Source organism: Macaca mulatta, chromosome 4 (genome assembly GCF_049350105.2).
Source record: "Macaca mulatta isolate MMU2019108-1 chromosome 4, T2T-MMU8v2.0, whole genome shotgun sequence".
Classification (NCBI taxonomy): domain Eukaryota; kingdom Metazoa; phylum Chordata; class Mammalia; order Primates; family Cercopithecidae; genus Macaca; species Macaca mulatta.
Window position 1 is genome coordinate 146,427,607 of NC_133409.1, and position 21,793 is coordinate 146,449,399.

General features: G+C 46.1%; 1 protein-coding gene across 5 annotated transcripts in view; it reads right to left on the minus strand.

Moving 5' to 3' along the window:
• Window positions 1-89: 89 nt before the first annotated feature.
• LHFPL5 (LHFPL tetraspan subfamily member 5) overlaps window positions 90-21,793 on the minus strand; it is a 25,634-nt gene continuing 3,930 nt past the window's right edge. Inside the window, exons 2-5 of one of the 5 annotated variants that reach the window (XR_013416488.1) lie at window positions 14,315-15,660; window positions 7,798-7,838; window positions 818-1,693; window positions 90-769 (exon numbers count right to left, since the gene is read on the minus strand). Coding sequence is in view for 1 of the 5 variants with exons in the window: in XM_015136222.3 (XP_014991708.1) it covers window positions 10,801-10,811; window positions 15,424-15,660 (248 nt within the window). In the remaining 4 variants the exon portion in view is untranslated. Of the gene's footprint in view, window positions 770-817; window positions 1,694-1,728; window positions 1,762-7,409; window positions 8,707-10,784; window positions 10,812-14,283; window positions 15,661-21,793 lie in introns of those variants that run through there. The other 4 variants (XR_013416489.1, XR_013416490.1, XM_015136222.3 and 1 more) reach the window with 4 other exon arrangements.

A 21,793-nucleotide genomic window follows, 5' to 3' on the forward strand; every position in this document is an offset into this window, starting at 1 on the left:
TTGGGCTCTGCCCCTTCCCCACAGGAATATCATAATTTGCATATTGGATTACTAGTGAGGTCATAAACTTGTTTTCATAGGTATTTGCATTTTTTGATTTTTTTGTGTAAATTGTCCAGCTTTCTGTTGGAGTGCTTCTGTATTGGATGACTTGGTCAGGACTTGTTAGAATTTATTTTTTGCTTCATGTCTAGTTTTTAATTTTCATTTTTATTTGTGGTAGTTTTTAGTGTTGTTTGTCTTTTCCCACCTACACCTGAACTACATAAATTGTTCTAGTTAATTTGTTTTAATTGTGCAATACTTAGAACACAGTGTTTTCGTAGTGTTAAAATGTAACCTGTTGGGATCCGTTAAACCAGTTTGTTCACCAGACTGACCAACCTAGGCAGGCCCTCCTACACCTTGTGTTAAATATATGGACCTAGAATTCCCAGTTTGGGGGAACCTTGGTGCTATTATAGGAGAGCTTGTAGCTATCTCAAAAGAGCCAACAAACAGGTGGGTTTACAACCCCCTTTAATTCTGAATTTGCTCTGCGTGTCCACAGGGAAACTAGCTGCTGCAGAGCAGTCTCAGCTTATAAGTGGACTTTGTTACTGCCCATTCTTTTCTTTTGAAACCTGTACTCTTACCAGTTTAGCCTTATAAGGAAACTGCTTTGCCTTAGATTGTTATATCACAGAAAATTGGCGATTTGCTGATAATAGAATCTGAACTTATATTTGCTTTAAAATAAGGCCTTATGGCCGGGTGCAGTGGCTCACACCTGCAGTCCCCACATTTTGGGAGGCCAAAGCAGGAGGAACACTTGAACCTAAGTGTTCAAGATCAGCCTGGGCAACATAGTGGGACCCTGTGTCTATAAAAAAATTCAAAATTAGCCAGATGTGTTGGCTGGCACCTGTAGTCCCAACTACTCAGGCTGAGGCAGGAGGAATGCTTGAGCCCAGGATTTCAAGGTTGCAGTGTGCCGCGATCACGCCACTGCATTCCAGCCTGGGCAACAGCATGAGACTCCATCTCTACAAAAATAAAAATAAAAATAAATAAGACCTTCAGGCACCAGAGAAGTTTGAATAGTCAGTGCAACTTGGGAGTTAGCAAAGCTTTAGCATAGCATAAAGCTCTTACAAAATCTTCAGAATATTAATACAGAAAAGTGACTAAACCTGAGGCCAACTGAGAAGGAAGTTTGTTTTTGTGTTGCTAAAGACATTTAAGTTGGAGGTTTGGGAAGGTAGATTCCAATAAAATAAAAGTTGGAGTTTAAAAACTACATGTATAGGCCAGGTGCAGTGGCTCACGCGTGTAATCCCAGCACTTTGGGAGGCCAAGGCGGGCAAATCACCTGAGGTCAGCAGTTCGAGACCAGCCTGACCAACATGGAGAAATCCCGTTTCTACTAAAAAAAAAATGCAAAAAAATTAGCTGGGCATGGTGGTGCATGCCTGTAATCCCAGCTACTCAGGAGGCTGAGGCAGGAGAATCACTTGACCCTGGGAGGCAGAGGTTGTGGTGACCCAAGATGGAACCATTGCACTCCAGCCTGGGCAACAAGAGCAAAACTTCATCTCAAAAAAATAAAAACTACGTGTATAATATGCATTTAACGTTAAGTCCTTGCAAAAATATTAATCCACACCAAGTTCTTATGATACAAGAGAAATATCCCCGTTTAAAGGCCAGGACACTTGAGATAATGTTAAGTGTTTAGAAATTTGGGGCCGGGCGCGGTGTCTCACGCCTATAATCCCAGCACTTTGGGAGGCCAAGGCCGGTGGATCATTTGAGGTCAGGAGTTCGAGACCAGCCTGGCCAACATGTTGAAACCCCATCTCTACCAAAAATTTAAAAATTAGCCAGGCATGGTGCTGCACACCTGTAATCCCAGTTACTCAAGAGACTGAGGCAGGAGAATTGCTTGAACCTGGGAGGCAGAGGTTGCAGTGAGTGGAGATTGCGCCACTGCACTCCAGCCTGGGTGACAGAGCAAGACTCTGACCCCAAAAAAAAATTGCAACCAGGGAATTAAGCAAGTTTACAGGCTGCACCATTTCTTGTAAAGGGAGGAGACTTTCTAGTACGTATGATGTTCAATTTGATTTTATATCCTTCCAAGTTCACTTTTTAAAATAATAATACCTGCCTGTTGTCCTTAATTTAGATCTAGTTTTTGCCCATTTTAATACAATAACAAGCGTTGCCCTCCAAATGACAGAATGAGACTGTTTATTGAAGTGCATCAGCTGCCTGCCATTTGAGCTGTTCTTAATAGTTGTGCCACTAAGACTGAGTGTTTGCATTGGTTGCTTTGGATTCACTAGGTATAGAGGAGAGAGTGGTTGATGTTGGAAATAAATTTAGTAGACCTTAATTACAAATCCTTTGAAGATAGATGACAAAAGTGAGATGGGTTTTCAGGGTTGGAATCCTTAACCATTCATCTTCATCAACTTAATTTACAACAAAACCAAGTATCCATCAGCATATGAGGATACCAGAATCTAATTTCTGTCCTGATAAAGCATTCTGATGGCCAGGTGTGGTGGTTCAGGCCTGTAATCCTGGCACTATGGGAGACTGAGGCAGATGGATTGCTTGAGCTCAGGAGTTCAAGGCCAACCTGGGCAACAGGGTGAAACCCCTATCTACAAAACAGACAAACATTAGCCCGGTGTGGTGGCGCATACCTAGTCCCAGCTACTTGGGAGGCTGCAGCGGGAGGATGGCCTGAGCCTGGGAAGTCGAGGCTGCAGTGAGCTGTAATCACACCACTGTACTCCAGCCTGGGCAACAGAGCAAGCAAAACCCTGTCTTTAAAAAACAAAAACAAAACAAAAAATTCTGATAAATGCCCATTTCCGCAGAAAATTTAGGTAATTGTGAAAACCTTTAAAAAGGCCCCTGTGATTCCCACCTGTTGGTATTCATATAATCTATTTGCCTTCAGTGTGGGCTGAACTTTCTTCTGTTAGAAAAGGGCAGAAGCAATGGGATATCACTTCTGAGACAGTTACAAATGGTCTGGCTTCTGCCTGTGCACACTACCTTCCTCTCCTTTCAAAACCTTGTCCTAGGAAACAAGCTGCCATATAAGTAACCCTAAGCAGAGGCTAACAGCCAGCAAAGAACTGAGACCCTCCGTCCCAACAAACTGAAAAACAATCCTGCCAGCCACCACTGAGCTTGGAAGTGGATCCAACGCAATTGCAGCTTGTGAGAAACCTTGAGGCAAAAACACTTAGCTAAACCTTGTCAGGATTCCTAATCCACAGAAACTGAGATATGTATGTTGTTTTAAGCCACTGCATTCTGGAGTAATTTGTTAAGCATCTGTAGGTAACAGGATCATCAGGTCATGAACACTGAGGATATTCTTCAGGTTCACGTTTCACCTATAAATGACTGGCCCTTCCTATTTCGACCATATCTACTCAGGGCTGTCAGTGAAGCTTGAGCACCATAACTGACTCTACAGAATAGCCCAAAGCGGAGAGAGGCAAGCCAGAAGTGAGAAAAGAATAAAGTTGGCCGGGCACGGTGGCTTACGCCTGTAATCCCAGCACTTTGGGAGGCCGAGGCGGGTGGTTCACGAAGTCAGGAGTTCAAGATCAGCCTGGCCAAGATGGTGAAACCCTGTCTCTACTAAAAATATAAAAAATTAGCCAGGCGTGGTGGAACGTGCCTGTAATCCCAGCTACTCCGGAGGCTGAGGTAGAGAATTGCTTAAACCTGGAGGGGCGGAGGTTGCAGTGAGCCGAGATCGCACCACTGCACTCCAGCCTGGGTGACAGAGCAAGACTCCGTCTCAAAAAAAATAAAGAATAAGGTTGACTTGATAAGAGGAGTGCTAACATTATTGATTTTTCTTTGGTTTTTTTTGTTTGTTTTATTTTTTGAGACGGAGTCTCGCTCCGTCACCCAGGCTGGAGTGCAGTGGCACAATCTTGGCTCACTGCAACCTCTGCCTCCCAGGTTCAAGCAATTGTCCTGCCTCAGCCTCCAGAGTAGCTGCAATTACAGGCACCCACCACCATGCCCAGCTAATTTTCGTATATTTAGTAGAGACAGGGTTTTACCATGTTGGCCAGGCTGGTCTCAAACTCCTGACCTCAGGTGATCCACCTGCCCTGGCCTCCCAAAATAACTTTTATTTTATATGCTTTCAAAGATTAATGAGATTTGAGATGGCTTTAAGAATTTAAAGATAAAGCCCTTGAAAAGAGCTGATAAAACATTAGCTACATGTATGAACCAAAATCATTGCTGTTACTAGACTGAATTCTGAGTTTCTTTGAAGATAAAGCACAATATGAAATACTGAGTCATTTGACTCATAAAAAGATTTGCAGGTCCCTCCCCAGCACTGGTCATTAGTAAACATCAACTCCTACTTTGGTGAAACTCACTGTTCTGGCAGGAGCAAGGTGTGGGTTATAGGCAGATGCACCTTAAGTCCTCTAGCAGCTTCTGCGGACCACTAAAGTTGCCATTTCAGTGAAATATTTTGAGAATAGACTTTTTTTTTGAGACACGGTCTTGCTCTGTTGCCCAGGCTGGAGTGCAGTGGCACAACCATGGCTCACTGCAGCTTCAACCTCCCAGGCTCAAGTGATCCTCCCACCTCAGCCTCCCAAGTAGCTGGGATTACAGGCGTGCGCCACCAGGCCCAGCTAATTTTTGAAATTTTTGTAGAGATGGGTTTTTGCCATGTTGCCCATGCTAGTCTTGAACTCCTGGTCTCAAGTGATCCTCCCACCTCAGCCTCCCAAAGTGCTGGGATTACAGGCGTGAGCCACTACACCTGGCCAAGGATAGACTTCTGGAAATTTTTTTGTACCTCTTCAAAAAGTAAATTATGATATAAACAAACAAATAGAAAAGTCACTAAACTACAGAATTTGTCAAATTTTGTCATTCATCAAGCTTGCATAAAGTAGATACCCAACTGTGAATTAATTTTTTTTTTTTTTTTTTTTTGACACGGAGTTTCACTCTTGCTGCCCGGGTTGGAGTGCAATGGCACGATCTCGGCTCACTGAAACCTCCGCCTCCTGGGTTCAAGCCATTCTCCTGCCTCAGCCTCCCGAGTAGCTGGGATTACAGGCATGTGCCACCACGCCCAGCTAATTTTGTATTTTTAGTAGAGATGGGGTTTCACCATTTTGGTCAGGCTGGTCACAACTCCCAACCTCAGGTGATCCACCCACCTTGGCTTCCCAAAGTGCTGGGATTACAGGCATGAGCCACAGTGCCTGGCCGATGTGAATTAATTTTATCAATAAAAGAAAATATGAATGTCCAGGCTAGGCAACATGGTGATACCCTGTGTCTACAAAAACTAAAAATTAGGCAGATGTGGTGGTACACACCTGTGGTCCTGGCTACTTGGGAAGCTAAGGCAGGAGGATTGCTTGAGCTCAGGAGACTGAGGCTTCAGTGAGCCATGTTCACTCCACTGCACTCAAAACATACATACAGGCCGGGCATGGTGGCTCATGCCTGTAATCCCAGCACTTTGGGAGGCCGAGGATTTTATACATACACACACACACACACACACACACACATACACATATACACACACACAAATTTGGTTGGGTGTGGTGACTCATGCCTGTAATCCCAGCACTTTGGGATGCCAAGGCGGGTAGATCACTTGAGGTCAGGAGTTGGAGATCAGCCTGGCCAACATGGTGAAACCCCGTCTCTACTAAAAATACAAAATTAGGCTGGGTGTGGTGGCTCACGCCTGTAATTCTAGCACTTTGGGAGGCCAAGGTGGGTGGATCACGAGGTCAGGAGACCGAGACCATCCTGGCTAACATGGTGAAGCCCCATCTCTACTAAAAATACAAAAAATTAGCCGGGTGTAGTAGTGGGCGCCTGTAGTCCTAGCTCCTCAGGAGGCTGAGGCAGGAGAATGGCGTGAACCTGGGAGGCGGAGCTTGCGGTGAGCCGAGATCATACCACCACACTCCAGCCTGGGTGGCAGAGCAACACTCCATCTCAAAAAAAAAAAAAAAAAAAAATTAGCCGGGCGTGGTAGCACACGCCTGTAATCCCAGCTACTCGGGAGGCTGAGACAGGAGAATTGCTTGAACCTGGGAAGCAGAGGTTGCAGTGAGCCGAGATCATGCCATTGCACTCCAGCCTGGGCGAGAAAGCGAGACTTTGTCTCAATACTTGGGAGGCTGAGGCAGGAGAATTGCTTGAACCTGGGAGGCAGAGGTTGCAGTGAGCTGAGATCATGCCATTGCACTCCAGCCTGGGCAACAAGAGCGAGACTTCATCTCAAAAAAAATAAAAATAAATTATATATATATACACACACACACACACACACAAATGTGATCATTCTCATAAACTAGCTGCCATGGACCAAGTGACAAGATCAAATCCCATTATGGAAGTTCCCACCACCAATTACTGTGACAACACTGGGATACTCATTCCTAGTGACAGAACAGGTTGTCACAGTGCATTGGCCAAACACACAACTGACAGCCAAAGATAGAAAAACTGTTTCTGTATCACTGATCGGTTGATCAAGCAACAAGATTCATCTGTTCAGCTCTTTACCCACACTTCACCTATGAGAGAACAGCACACCCAGGTAGTTTCTTTACTAACTAAATGGACAAGGACCAGAAAAAACACCTTTTCCTCAGAATCATTCACTGCAGACAATCAACAAAACCCTGTTTTTATGCACCACCCCCCAGGAAGGGGACAGCCTGGAGAATCCATTTTTGTCTTGGCTTTTGCTACAATGAACTATTACCTAAATTGAATTCCCCGTTGGAGGCCAACTGAAGATTCACCATTTAGTAGCTGGTCCTCCGTATCTGTGGGTTCCGCTCAACAGAGTCAATCAACCACAGATGTAAAATATTCAGGAAGAAAAGCCAGTAAAGAATAACAATACAGGCCGGGCACGGTGGTTCACACCTGTAATCCCAGCACTTTGGGAGGCCGACACAGGCAGCCTGGCCAACATGGTGAAACCCCGTCTCTACTAAAAATACAAAAGTTAGCCAGGCATGGTGGCAGGCGCCTGTAATCCCAGCTACTCAGGAGGCTGAGGCAGGAGAATTGCTTGAACCTGGGAGGCGGAGGTTACAGTGAGCAGAGATCATGCCACTGCACTCCAGCCTGGGCAACAGGACGAGACTCCGTCTCAAAAAAAAAAAAAAATTAGCCAGGTATGGTGGCACATGCCTGTATTCCCAGCTATTCAGGAGGCTGTGACAGGAGAATCGCTTGAACTTGGGAGGCAGAGGTTGCAGTGAGCTGAGATGGCGCCTTTGCATCCCAGCCTCAGCAAGAGAGTGAGACTCTGTCTCAAAAATAAATAAATAACAATACAACAACAAATACAAATTAAAAGCCACACAGTACAAGTATTTACATAGCATTTACATTGTATTAGGTATTATAAGTAATCTAGAGATGATTTAAAGTATACAGGAGGATGTGCATAGGTTATATGCAAATACTACGCAATTTTTAGCTGAGGACTTGGGCATCCATGTATTTTGGCATCTGCAGGGGATCCTGGAACCAATCCCTCTATAGATGATGATATGCCAAATCCAAAGTTTTTGAAAAAAAATGTAATCTATTCCTATAACAAATTACTTGAACATAAGTAACACATTTCTGAAGCTGGTAGCCAGTTCTGGTTGAGTCAGTGTGGGCACCATAGGGAAATGTGATATTTGGTTCCTGGGATGAAAAATGTCAAATTAGTCTCCAGAGATTTTAGATCCTATCACCCACTCTAAATAAAACTTCCAGGCCGGGCGCGGTGGCTCAAGCCTGTAATCCCAGCACTTTGGGAGGCCGAGACGGGCGGATCACAAGGTCAGGAGATCGAGACCATCCTGGCTAACACGGTGAAACCTCGTCTCTATTAAGAAATACAAAAAACTAGCCGGGCGAGGTGGCGGGCGCCTGTAGTCCCAGCTACTCGGGAGGCTGAGGCAGGAGAATGGCGTGAACCTGGGAGGCGGGGCTTGCAGTGAGCTGAGATCCGGCCACTGCACTCCAGCCTGGGTGACAGAGCGAGACTCCGTCTCAAAATAAAAAATAAAAAATAAAAAAAAATAAAACTTCCTGGTGGATGTTAAAGGATTCAGGTTCTGATGGCCCCTCCATTTCTTACCCCCCTCTGAGCAGCAATAAGAAAACAAAATATGAGAAGGGAGAAGCAAAAGACCCCCTACACCTTACCCTAAAATGACCCAGCACATGTCCAGCCACCTCTTCAGTAGCCCTCTTAGAGCTGGTTGGGCATTTGTGTGTGTGTGTGTGTGTGTGTGTGTGCACGCTGGAAGGGAAGGCCCCTAGAGATGGACCCATTTAGCCCTCTCGCTTTACAGAGAAGAGGCCTCAGGAAGGTGAAGCGATTTGCTGCTGTGCGGAGCTAAGAAGAGGACTTGGATCTCATCCCCAGCAAGTGAGCACTCCCCGCACTGCTCAGCCTCTGAATATCTTTGAAGTGGGTAATTGCAGTTCTGCTTCCCTGGAAAGAGTACAGTAGGAGGTCTTGTCTCAAGAGACTGTCCGGTTTTAGTGTTATAATAAAAGGCTTAAGGTGTCAGGCCTATAGCAGCCAGGAACAAGGAAACTTGGAAGAACAAGTTCTTATCTCTGAAGAATTTGATTCCCTAGTTTTCCATTGTCTGGGAAATAGATGACCTGTGGTATGAGAAAAGAACAAAAGATTGCAAGAGTTTAAAATCAGACATTTTAAAAACCAACATAGACTGCGTGAGGTGACTCACACCTGTAATCCCAGTGCTTTGGGAGGCTGTGGCAGGCAGATCCCCTAAGGTCGGGAGTTTGAGACCAGCCTGACCAACATGGAGAAACCCCATCTCTACTAAAAATACAAAATTCGCCAGGTGTGGTGGTGCACGCCTGTAATCCCAGCTACTTGGGAGACTGAGGCAGGACAATTGCTTGAACCTGGGAGGCGGAGGTTGCCATGAGCCAAGATCATGCCATTGCACTCCAGCCTGGACAACAAGAGTGACACTCCGTGTCAAAAAAAAAAAAAAAAATCCACAAAACACACACACCCACACACACATACACACACACACCAAGGTTATGCTCTAATGCTTTTTTATTCAAAGTGTGATTCTTGTTTGAGCAGCCCGTCACCCAAAAACTGGTTAGAAATGCAGGATCTATGGCCCCAGATCCGCCCAACCAACTGAATCAGAATCTGCAATTTTTTTTTTTTTTTTTTTTTTGAGATGGAGTCTCGCTCTGTTGCCCAGGCTGGAGTCCAGTGACGGGATCTCAGCTCACCGCAACCACCACCTCCCAGGTTCAAGTGATTCTCCTCCCTCAGCCTCCCGAGTAGCTGGGATTACAGGTGCATGCCACCACACCCAGCTAATTTTTGTATTTTTGGTAGAGACGGGGTTTCCCGATGTTGGCCAGGCTGGTCTCCAACTCCTGACCTCAGGTGATCTGCCTGCCTCAGTCTCCCAAAGTGCTGGGATTATAGGCGTGAGCCACTGCGCCCAGCAGAATCTGCATTTTAACAAGATCCCCAGATGACTGTATGCACACTGAAGTGTGAGAATCATGCTCTAATAAGTGCGGGAGGTGGAGGTGACAATTTTATGTATGATTATTTTTAAAATATATGTGGTCAAGAATTGGAAGGTACTTGGCAAAAATAAAAACAGCTTAAATGGAGGTAAACCCACTTTCCCACACAAAGTGCCTGGCCAGCTGTAGGTCCTCAAGGCAGCTGTTAGGAAGGCAACACTGTTGTGAGGGTTTCTTTTTCTTTTTTTAAATGCATTCCTGAATGTTCTTGTTAAATCACATTTAACAAATGTTTGGAAACTTAAAAGATAAATGAACATGTTGCGCTTCTTTTTAAACCAGACATTAAAACTGGTTAACTTACTGTTTTCCTTTTTGCCTCAGCTATCAGGAATCAGAGTTAAATTTAATACTCAAGACAGTAATACTATTAGCCTAGCTTTTTTGAATATTTTTCTCTCTCTGACTTTTATTTTCTATTTTATTAGGTTTTCTAGTATGTTTCTTACAAATCACTTAAAAATTCTTTTTGAAAATAAGGGTCCAAATTATAATTATGACTTCTAAAAACAGCCTGTTCTTGTGTGCCAGGCTCCACAAAACATAAATTTGTGAAACTAACTACCTGCCTGTTTTTAATTATTTCTTATTCCCCTGATCATTTTTCACCTCTCAAGACACAAGTAAGGCCAGACGCGTGGCTCATGCCTGTAATCCCAGCACTTTGGGAGGTGGAGGCGGACAGATCACCTGAGGTCAGGAGTTCAAGACCAGCCTGGCTAACACGGTGAAACCCCATTTCTACTAAAAGTACAAAATATTAGCCAGGCATGGGGGCACGCGCCTGTAATCCCAGCTACTTGGGAGGCTGAGGCAGGGGAATGGCTTGAACCTGGGAGGTGGAGGTTGCAATGAGCCAAGATCACGCCATTGCATTCCAGCTTGGGCAACAAGAGCAAAACTCCATCTCAAAAAAAAAAAAAAAAAAAAAAGACACAAGTAAAACTAAAGGTTTCCTGTTTGCTCCACAGTGAAGGTCTCAGAAGCCAAATAGCTCCTGCCCCAGTGGGGTGTTGTTTCTCTCTACCCAGGCAGCATCACAGCCTTACATCCCAGTCCCTAGTGTCACACTGCCTGAGGATTCGGTAAGGAAGCAGAGAACCCCAGCCCTTCTAAGGACACGCAGACCACCCTCCCATAGAATTACTCACCGACCCTTCAGCTGCTTCACACCTCCTCTGTAATGAAGGAGAGAACAGTATATGTTACTACCAAGCCTCGTTTTTAGGATAATTTCCTGCACACTACTCCATCTCCAAACTCCATCAGATTCCTCTTACTCACTCTCAAGAAAGCTTGGACTTTTTTGTTCATGTCATTTATCAGCTTGTAACTGTATTGCATGATTTTCTCCCTTACCAGACCATAAGCTCCAATTGAGATTGCCCTTAACCACTGTACTTCCAGTGTCTAAAGGCATTGTTCAGCAACTAGGGCACATTAGCTGTTATCGGTTGGGCAGATGGGTGATGTAAAAAACGAATATGGCCCGATGCAGTGGCTCACACCTATAATCCCAGCACTTTGGGAGGCTGAGGAGGGTGGATCACTTGAGGCCAGGAGTTCGAGACCAGCCTGGCCAACATGGTGAAACCCCATCTCTACTAAAAATACAAAAAATTAGCTAGGCATGGTGGCAAGTGCCTGTAATCCCAGCTGCTTGGACGGCTGAGGCAGGAGAATCACTTGAACCCGAGAGGCAGAGGTTGCAGTGACCCCAGATCATGGCACTGCACTCTAGCCTGGGTGATGACAGAGCAAGACTTTGTCTCAAAGGAAAAAAAAAAAAAAAAGGTGAAAATACTGGAAAGACAGAAAGGAGAGAGAACTATCAGACTTGCTACTGTGGCATCAAAAAAATAAATAAGGGAGAACTAATTTATTAATCACTTGCAATGTGCAGGCATTGTTAGTGCTGTATATACGCTATGGGATCCTCAGCACAATCCCCCCTTTTTTTTTAATTAATATAATTCACTAACAAGCTGGGTGCAGTGGCTCACGCCTGTAATCCCAACACTTTGGGAGGCCAAGGTGGGCGCCAGGAGTTTGAGACCAGCCTGGGCAACATGGTGGAACTCCGTCTCTACAAAATTTTTTTTTAGAAAAAGCCAAGTGTGGTGGTATGGGCCTGTACTCCTAGGGATTTGGGAGGCTAAGATGGGAGGATCACTTGAGCCCAGGAGGTGAAGGTTGCAGTGAGCTGCAGTGAGCTGAGATCGTGCCACTGCACTCCAGCCTGGGTGACAGGGCCAGAATCTGTCTCAGAAAAAAAAAAAAAAAAAATATATATATATATATATATATATTTCACCAACATAAAATTCACCCATTTAAGGTATACAATTCAGTGGTTTTTAGTATATTCACTAGATTGTGCAACTATCATCACTAATTCTAAAACATTTTCATCACCCCAAAAAGAACCCTGTGCCCATTAGCAGTCACTCTTGTTTCCCCTCCTTCCTAGCCACCTCCTAATCTGCTTTCTGTCTCTATGGATGCCTATTTTGAATATTTTATAGAAATTGAATCACATATGTACAAATGGAAGCCAGTCTTTTGTGTCTGGTTCCTTTCATTTAACATGTTTTCAAGGTTCATCCACATGGTAGCAATTCTTACTACTTCATCCCTTTTTATGGCTGGATAATATTTCATTGCACGGATATACACATTTTGTTTATCTGTTCATCAGGAGATGGACATATGGGTTGTTTCCATTTTTTGGCTATTATGCTGCTATGAACATTTGTGTGTAAGTTTTTGTGTGAACATTTGTTTTTAATTTTCTTGTGTATGTACCCAATAGTGGAATTACTGGGTCATATGGTAACTCTATGATTAACCATTTGAGGAACTGCCAGGCTGCTTTCTGCAGCAGTTGCAACATTTTAGATTTGCGTTAGCAGTGAATGAGGGTTCTAATTTCTCCACTTGCTCACCAACACTTGTTATTATTCACCTTTTTTATTATAATCATCTTAGTGGGTGTGAAATTGTATCTCAATGTGGATTTGATTGGCATTTTTCTAATGACTAATGATGTTGAGCATCTTTTGGTGTGCTAATTGGCCATCTGTATATCTTCTTTGGAGAAGTGTCTATTCAAATCCCTTGTCCTTTTTTTTTTTTTTTTTTTAAGATGGAGTCGCACTCTGTCACCCAGGCTGGAGTGCAGTGGTGTGAACTCGGCTCACTGCAAGTTCTGCCTCCCGGATTCACGCCATTCTCCTGTCTCAGCCTCCCGAGTAGCTGGGACTACAGGCACCTGCCACACGCCTAGCTAATTTTTTGTATTTTTAGTGGAGAGAGGGTTTCACCATGTTAGCTAGGATAGTCTCAATCTCCTGACCTTGTGATCTGCCCATCTTGGCCTCCCAAAATGCTGGGATTACAGGCTTGAGCCACCGTGCCCGGCATCCCTTGCCCATTTTAAGCATTGGGTAGTCTTTTTATTATTGAGTTGTAGGAGTTCTTAATATATTCTAGATTCTAGATCTTATCCAATTATAATTTGCAAATATTTTCTTCCATTCTGTGGGTTGTCCTTTTACTTTCTTAATGGTGTCTTTTTAAACAAAAAAAAATTAAATTTGATGAAAGCCAATTTATTTTTTTCTTTGGTTGCTTGTGCATTAGGTGTCATATCTAAGAAGCTATTGCCTAATCCAAGTTCACAAAGATTTACAACTATATTTTCTTTTAAGATTTTTATAGTTTTATATCTTGCATTTAGGTCTTTAATTTTTGTATATGGTGTGAGGTAGGGGTTCAATTTCATTCTTTCATATATAGATATCTGATTGTTCCAGCATCATTTGTTGGAAAGACTATTCTTTCCCCTATTAAATAGTCTTGACATCGTTGTTGAAAATCAATTGGCCATAAATGTTTGGGTTTATTTCTTTTTTTTCTTTTTTTCTTTTTTTTTTTGGAGACAGAGTCTTGCTCTGTCGCCCAGGCTGGAGTGCAGTGGCACAATCTCGGCTCACTGCAAGCTCCACCTCCTGGGTTCACGCCATTCTCCTGCCTCAGCCTCCCAAGTAACTGGGATTACAGGTGTACACCACCACACCTAGCTAATTTTTGTATTTTTAGTAGAGATGGGGTTGCGCCATGTTGGCCAGGCTGGTCTCCAACTCCTGACCTCAAGTGATCTGCCCACCTTGGCCCTCCGAAAATGCTGGGGTTACAGGCGTAGGCCTCTGCACCCAGCCCTACTATTTCATTTTTTTCTTCCCTTTATAGAATCCGCAAGGGATCCAGGCCCTAGGTGTTTCCCTGGCCCAGGAACTATAAGAATCTACCCTACTGTGATGGGAAGAAATCTCCCGCTTCTCTCCTCCTTGGCCCAGCTCTTTCTAGTAATTTGTTTTCTTTTTCGTTTTTTTGAGACAGAGTCTCGCTCTGTCATCCAGGCTGGAGTGTAGTGGCATGATCTCAGCTCACTTCAACCTCTGCCTCCCAGGTTCAAGAGATTCTCCTGCCTCAGCCTCCCGAGTAGCTGGGACTACAGCTGCAAGCCACCACACGCAGCTATTTTTTGTATTTTTAGTAGAGATGGGGTTTCACCATGTTGGCCAGGATGGTCTTGATCTCTTGACCTCATGATCTGCCCACCTTGGCCTCCCAAAGTGCTGGGATTACAGGCATGAGCCACCGCACTTGGCCTGTTTACATCTTTAACCACATAACAGGTGGGTTATCCTTGTCCCACTCCCAAAGAAGGATGAAATGTTTCCTATCACTTCTTTATGGAGAAGTGGGCCCCAGTCTTGGCCAGAGGGGACCTGAGTTCTGGGCTCTTCTTTGCCACTGCCTTTCTGGGAACTTCTGAGTGACTCTCCCTTTTGGGCTTCAAGTTCCTCATGTGGGAAGAGTCCTTGGTTATAGTGGACGGAGGAGTTTGGCTGCTTCTTCTAGTCCAAGGGCTAATGTGAAGACAGCTATGGGGAAAAGAGACTGGAGAGGTCCCTGAGATGTAACAGGTCCCCAGTGATGGCCACCTGCTGAGACCAGGCATTTGGGGATCCACAGGGGTGCAAGACAGTCCTTGCCCTTGACTCAGGGAAGAAATTAATGCTCTGAAAAAGTTAGCCTCTCAAAATGGGCAGGGGAAGAGCCCAATAAGAAACAGAAGTGAAAAGCAGCCTAGGAAGAAGGGAGGTAATGGGAAGCAGTCAGGGAAGGCTTCCTGGAGGGTCTGCTTGGGCCTCGAGGATCAGCTACAGCTAACTTTTATGACTGACAGGTAGGATTTGGACGTGAGGGAATTGAAACAGGACGAACATTACGAGAATCCCAAGGCTGCTGTTCCTCCAGGGATCTTGGGCTCCCACCAGCTGCACTCCAGGAGCTGTCACTTCTGCACCCTCATTGATCTGTTCTAAAGGTCCCTGCCTTCCTACTTCCTCCCCAGCAACTCATCCCCCTGTTGTTCCCCTCTCCACCGAGCAAGCTCCCAGGAATATTACTTCGAGACCCAGCCTCAGTGCCTCCTTCTAGGGGAGACCACACTTAGCCCCCAAGGCTGGATTGCAGCTCTCTCCCCTATAGCCTCTGAGAGTGTAGAGGGGTGAGGGGGACATTCCTTTATCACAGATCACCTTATCACCTGCTAGCTTGCAACCCTCCACTGGCCTTTGATTTCAGGGAGGACATGGGCTGTGTCTGATTGTCCCCATCCCTTGGCCAGGGACCAAGCCTTAGAGAACTGGCTAAGACAAACCCCTACCCACATCCCAGGGTCTCCAGATAGGGGACACCATTGTGGAGTTGGGGGATTACCAGTTCCATCTGCCTTGTAGTCGTCAGGGAGGAGCTTGTCCTGCCGGTAGCCCAACACGAAGGCCAGGAAGGAGAGGATGAGGGCATCGCCAATGCTGAGGATGGCCAGCATGAAGGCCCAGCGGATGGTGCAGTGACCCAGAGTGTACTTGCCCGTCTGCTCCCCACACATGCGCCGTACCTCACTTGAGTCCCAGCCGTCAGGGTAGACCAGGCAGCCAATCATTAGACCTGTGGCTGAGGGAGAAGGAGGGGTGCAGATGGCATCAGGCTGAGTGTGCCCAGTCCACTACCTCCCACTTTGCACTGCTGTTATATTGTCACCTCCCTTCTCCTTCTGTTAACAGCCTCAGGAGGCATGAGAGGTAGCTTCTACCATCCTTCTTGCAGAACGCAGGTGAGAAAACTGAGGCTCTGAGAGTTAAAGCAACTGGCCCCTGAGACCCAGCGGTTGGGGCAGAGGCAGAGAGGTGAACTCCTCAGCCCAGGCAGGCTCTGCCACCGCACCAGGTGGTCCTCCCAGGCCCTCAGCCATTCTCCTCACCTTGAACTCAACAACGTACCACCTGCCCTAGCTTCAAAGCCCTCCAGTATCTGGTCCCAGCCCAAAGAACTCATCACTGCTGAGATGCACATTTCTTCATACTTAAAACATCTGTGAAATAAGTGTAATAAGAAAGTGTTGGCCAGGCACACTGGCTCACGCCTGTAATCCCAGCACTTTGGGAGGCTGAGGCGGGTGGATCACCCGAGGTCGGGAGTTTGAGACCAGCCTGACCAACATGGAGAAACCCCGTCTCTACTAAAAATACAAAATTAGCCCGCCGTGGTGGTGCATGCCTGTAATCCCAGCTACTGAGGAGGCTGAGGCAGGAGAATTGCTTGAACCCGCGAGGTGGAGGTTGCAGTGAGCTAAGATCGTGCCATTGCACTCCAGCCTGGGCAACAAGAGCGAAACTCCGTCTCAAAAAAAAAAAAAAAAAAAGAAAGAAAGTGTCTAGGCTGGCGCGGTGGCTCACACCTGTAATCCCAGCACTTTAGGAGGTCGAAGCGGGCAGATCACCTGAGGTCGGGAGTTTGAGACCAGCCTGACCAACATGGAGAAACCCCGTCTCAACTAAAAATACAAAATTAGCTGGGTGTGGTAGCACATGCCTGTGATCCCAGCTACTCGGGAGGCTGAGGCAGAAGACTCACTTAAACCCTGGAGGCAGAGGTTGTGGTGAGCCGAGATCACGCCATTGCACTCCAACCTGGGCAACAAGAACAAAACTCCATCTCAAAAAGAAAAAGAAAAAGAAAGTGTCAAGCCGTGGCTGGATTATCAGTATTTTTTGTTTTTATAGTACATAGAATAACACTGTGTCCTACAACTCAGGTATCTTAAATTTGATGAATACAGGGAAGTTTTCCAGACTGTCCCTGGCTGCTTCCTTCAAAAGCCTTCCATTCAAGCAAACAGGTTTCCTCCTCACTCTTACCCAGTACAGCATAGTCCAGTTGCTACACGTCCCTAAATTTAAGAATCCCTTGGAGGCTGAGTGCAGTGGCTCATGCCTGTAATCCCAGCACTTTGGGAGACTGAGGCGGGTGGATCACCTGAGGTTGGGAGTTTGAGACCAGCCTGACCAACATGGAGAAACCCCATCTCTACTAAAAATACAAAAATTAGCCAGGTGTGGTGGCACGTGCCTGTAATGCTAGCTGCTTGGGAGGCTGAAGGAGGAGAATCGCTTGAACCCAGGAGGCAGAGGTTGCGGTGAGTCGAGATTGTGCCATTGCACTCCAGCCTGGGCAATAAGAGTGAAACTACATTTCAAAAAAAAAAAAAAAAAAAAAATCCCGTGGAATCTTTAATGTTGGTTCCTTCACCTATAACCTATGCACAAAAAAATAAGGTAAAAAGCTAGTTCCTAGGTCATGGTTGGGTTCAATAATCTCTGTTTTCAAAAACACTCTTCCAGGTGATTTTCTCAGTAGGAAAAGCTGATAAACACTAGACTAGGCTGCCTGGATTTCAATCCCAGCTCTGTACTACCTAGCTATGTGACTCAGAGCAAGTGACTTAAGCTTTCTTTCTTTTTTTTTTTTTTTTCTTTGAGACAGAGTCTGTCTCTGTCGCCTAGGCTGGAGTGCAGTGGCGCGATCTCAGCTCACTGCAAACTTCGCCTCCCGGATCCAAGTGATCCCCCTGCCTCACCCTCCCGAGTAGCTGGATTACAGGCATGTACCACTGCGCCCAGCTAATTTTTGTATTTTTAGTAGAGACAGGGTTTCACAACGTTGGCCAGGCTGGTCTTGAACTCCTGGGTTCAAGTGATCCACCCACCTCGGCCTCCCAAAGTGCTGGGATTACAGGCATGAGCCACCGTGCCCAGCCATACTTAAGCTTTCTTTGCCTCAGTTCCTCATCTATAAAACGGAGATAATAATAACCCCAACCTTCCTGTTGTGGTTACAGCAAGGTTCAAATGAGTTAATACTGGAAAAGAGTGTAGAACAGTGCCTGGCACAGACTTGGCCCTCCATAAGAGTTGACTGTGAGAGTTATTATCCCACTCTGTGCCTTCCTTGACTTAGTATTTACAGCTAAAAATTCTGTTGCCCCCACTTTCCCCCCACTTCTTCCATCCCTTTCCATCAAACCACTCCCTCAACTTAGCTTCGCTGGGGTGAAGCACAGACAGGTGACATAATCCAGGATGCAACTGGGGCAGCCCCAGGCACAGCTGCCCCACGGGCAGGGGGTGCTCCCCTTATCTGTGCCGCTTTCCCACAGGTCTGGAGGCTCTCTAGTCCCAAGGTTGTACCCTACTCAGAAGCCGCTCAGAGAAGCACCTCTTCAGGCCCAAAGTTACCTTCCCTGTACCCAGCCTGTTCTGCAAAAAAGGTCAGGAGGTCAAACAAATGCACAGTAAATGGAAATATCAGGATCCCACCTCCCCACCTAAATGTATCATGCTTCCTCCAATTTTTTTTTTTTTTAGGAGAAGCTTATTTAGATAGTTCTTTATAGATCACAAAATACTTCATGTACCATCTTGACTGTGACCACTGTTCTGTGAAGTGGGCCAGCTATTAATATCCTCATTTTACAGATTAGAAAACTGAGGGCTTGGCCAGGCACGGTGGCTTACACCTGTAATCCCAGTACTTTGGGAGGCTGAGGTGGGCAGATCATGAGGTCAGAAGATTGAGACCATCCTGGTTAACACAGTGAAACCCCATCTCTACTAAAAAATACAAAAACATTAGCCTGTACTCCCAGCTACTCTGGAGGCTGAGGCAGGAGAATGGCGTGAACTCAGGAGGCGGAGCTTGCAGTGAACCTAGATAACAATCCACTGCACTCCAGCCTGGGTGACAGAGCGAGACTCTGTCTCAAATAAATAAATAAATAAATAAATAAATAATAAAACTGAGGGCTCAGAGAAACCAGGTGACTTACCAGCCATCCAGTCATCCAGCTATGATAGGACCAAGGCCTGAATTCTCCATTCCTGACTTTCCTGACTTCAAAGTTTATTCCCTCCACCCCCAGAACATGACGCCTCTCCCAGGAGCTGAATGTAATTAGTGGTGACATTTCAGACTTCCTACATGTTCAGCGATAAACTAAGTTTTCAGGAAGATACCCACAGTGGAGGAGAGGGAGCCATCCACAGCTCGGTGGTGAAACCTATGTAGCCAGCCCTTCCCCGACTTGGTGTGAGTCCAGCCCTCCAGTGCCTGGCAGGGCCGCTGGCTTCAAGGGCAGAGGTGAAGGTGGGAAGGAGCTGCCCTTCCAGGCTTTGCATTCTCTCTATCACTTCCTCCCTTGGCCCCTCCCCTCCTGCACCATCTTCCTGTGGGGGCTCCGTTAAAAAGCCCAGGGCCTCTGACCTGGAAACAGGTGTGGGTGCCACAGTCCCCTGTGAGCATTCCACCCGTCCACCTATGGTTCTGGGGACAGTGGGTGTCAGCCCCAGTTGTGGCATTTCAAGGTTCTAAGTAGAAGCCAGCACAGTGTTCTCAGGCCGAGTTACTTCCTCTCTCTGACTACCGTCCTGTTGTCTCTAACGTACCTGACTCATAGCCGCACTGTGAGGATTAAGTGTGATCATTTACAGAAAACACTTACTACGATGTCTTGTACATGGTAAGTGGCCAATTAATGTTAGTCACTGCTATTATTATTGACATTGGAGTCAGACAGAAGCTGCCTCAGTGACATGGATGCCATTAGAGCTGATCATGAATATTCCAGATGCAAGGCAAGGTTGTACTTCCTTGCCCCGCTTTCTTGAGGTTAAGTGAGGCCATCTGCCTTCCTCTGGCCAATGACACGTGAGCAGAGATGTGTGTATTTCCGGGTCATGGCACTTAGCTGCAGTGGGAGACCTCCCAGAGCTCCCTTCCCTCCGATGCGAGGACAGCGGATGGTGACTCATGGCCCTAGCGATGGTCCCAGGAGAGAGCAGCGAGAGCAGAGTCCCCACCGATCCCCAGTTGGCGTGGACCATAAGCAAGAAATACATAAACCTTTGTTCTAAGCCACCAAGATTTGGGAGTGGTCTGTTACTATGGCATCACTTCTCATGCTCACTGATAAAGTCGTTGTTTGTGTTTTTCACAGGTACTGAGCACCTACCATGTGCAAGGTGTTTTACATGCATTCTATTATCCCATCTTCACAGAACCCCAATGAAGCAGGTCCTGCTGCTATGTTCTACAGATGGGGTACAGTGGAATGTTTGTTCCCCCCAGAATTCCTGTATTGAAATCCTAACCTCCAGCGTGGTGGTGTTAGGAGGTGGGACCTTTGGGAGGCAATTAGGGCATGAGGGTAGGGCCCTCATGAATGGGATTGGAACCCTTATAAAAGGGACCCCAGAGGGCAGGGGGAGCAGCTAAAGATTGGTTAATGGATACAAAAGTATAGCTAGACAGGAGGAATAAGCTGTAGTATTCTCTAGCACTGTAGGGTGACTATAACCAACAACAATCTATCGTATATTTTCAAATAGCTGGAACAGCAAATTTGAAATTATCCCAACTCAAAGAAATGTTTTAAATGTTTGAGGTGATGGATATGCTAATTACCTTAATTTTCTCAGTAGGAAAAGCTAGGAAACATTAGACCAGGCTGCCTGGATTTCAAGCCCAACTTGTATACATGTAACAAAATATCACACTGTAACCCATAAATATGTACAATTATCATGTCAATTAAAAATAATAATAAGGCCAGGTGTGGTGGCTCACGCCTGTAATGCCAGCACTTTGGGAGGCTGAGGCAGGTTGATTGCCTGAGCTCAGGAGTTCCAGACCAGCCTGAGCAACATGGTGAAACCTCATCTCTACAAAAATTAGCTGGGTGTGGTGGCATGCACCTATAGTCCCAGCTACTTGGGAGGCTGAGGAGGGAGGATCACTTGAGCCTGGGAGGTCAAGGCTGCAATGAGCCGTGTTCATGCCACTGCAGTCCAGCCTGGGTAAAAATAACAATTTTTGAGAAGCTGACTCAATAATAATCATCATCATTGCAAATAAATAAATAAAAGGAACCTCAGAGAGCCCTGTCACCCTCTTATCACCATGTGAGGACATCAAGAAGTCAGCAGTCTGCAGCCTAGAAGAGGCCTTCACCAGATATCTTGTGCTAATGCCATGCTGGCACCCATATCTCAGACCTCCAGCCTCCAGAAGTGTGAGAAATGAATTTCTGTTGTTTAAGCCCCCTGGTCTGTGGTAATTTGTTATGGCAGGCCTGACTAAATAGAACTAAGTAAAACTGACTAAGACATGAGGTTACCAAGACTCAGAGAAGACAAGCAGTTTGGCCTACCTGTGTTTCTAGGGGCTGGGACCACTCCCAGCCTGCACCTGGCACCCAGAAGCCCAATTAATCTTGTTAAGCTGCAGCCCCACATCACCCAAGCATCAGTCTTCATCCTCCCCTACCCCTGTCCCTTCCCTGCTCCCAGGCTTCTTGGCAAGGCTACTAATAAATGGATGTATCTCCCAGCTGCTGAATGTGGGACCCACCCACTCTGCATCTCTCCCTTCAGCTCATTTCCCCTTCTGCAGCACAGCAGAATGGAACATGACACCAGTCTTGCCTTCCCCAACTTAAATGTTGCATGAGATGGCACCTGGCCACCTCTGCTATCAGTGTCTCCAGCTCTGCGACCCAGATAGTGTCTGACTCAGATGGCCTGGCAACCCCTCCCGCTCCTGGCACTGCCTGCTCACACATGGCACCTGTTGGGGGATGTTTCTGGAGGAGGGGGGTTTGCAGACAGCCTTGAGACTGAGAGAGATGATTGTGTCTCCAGCATCCCATAACCCTGATATGGAAGAACAGCTGGAAAGCATTATTAGGGTCTAT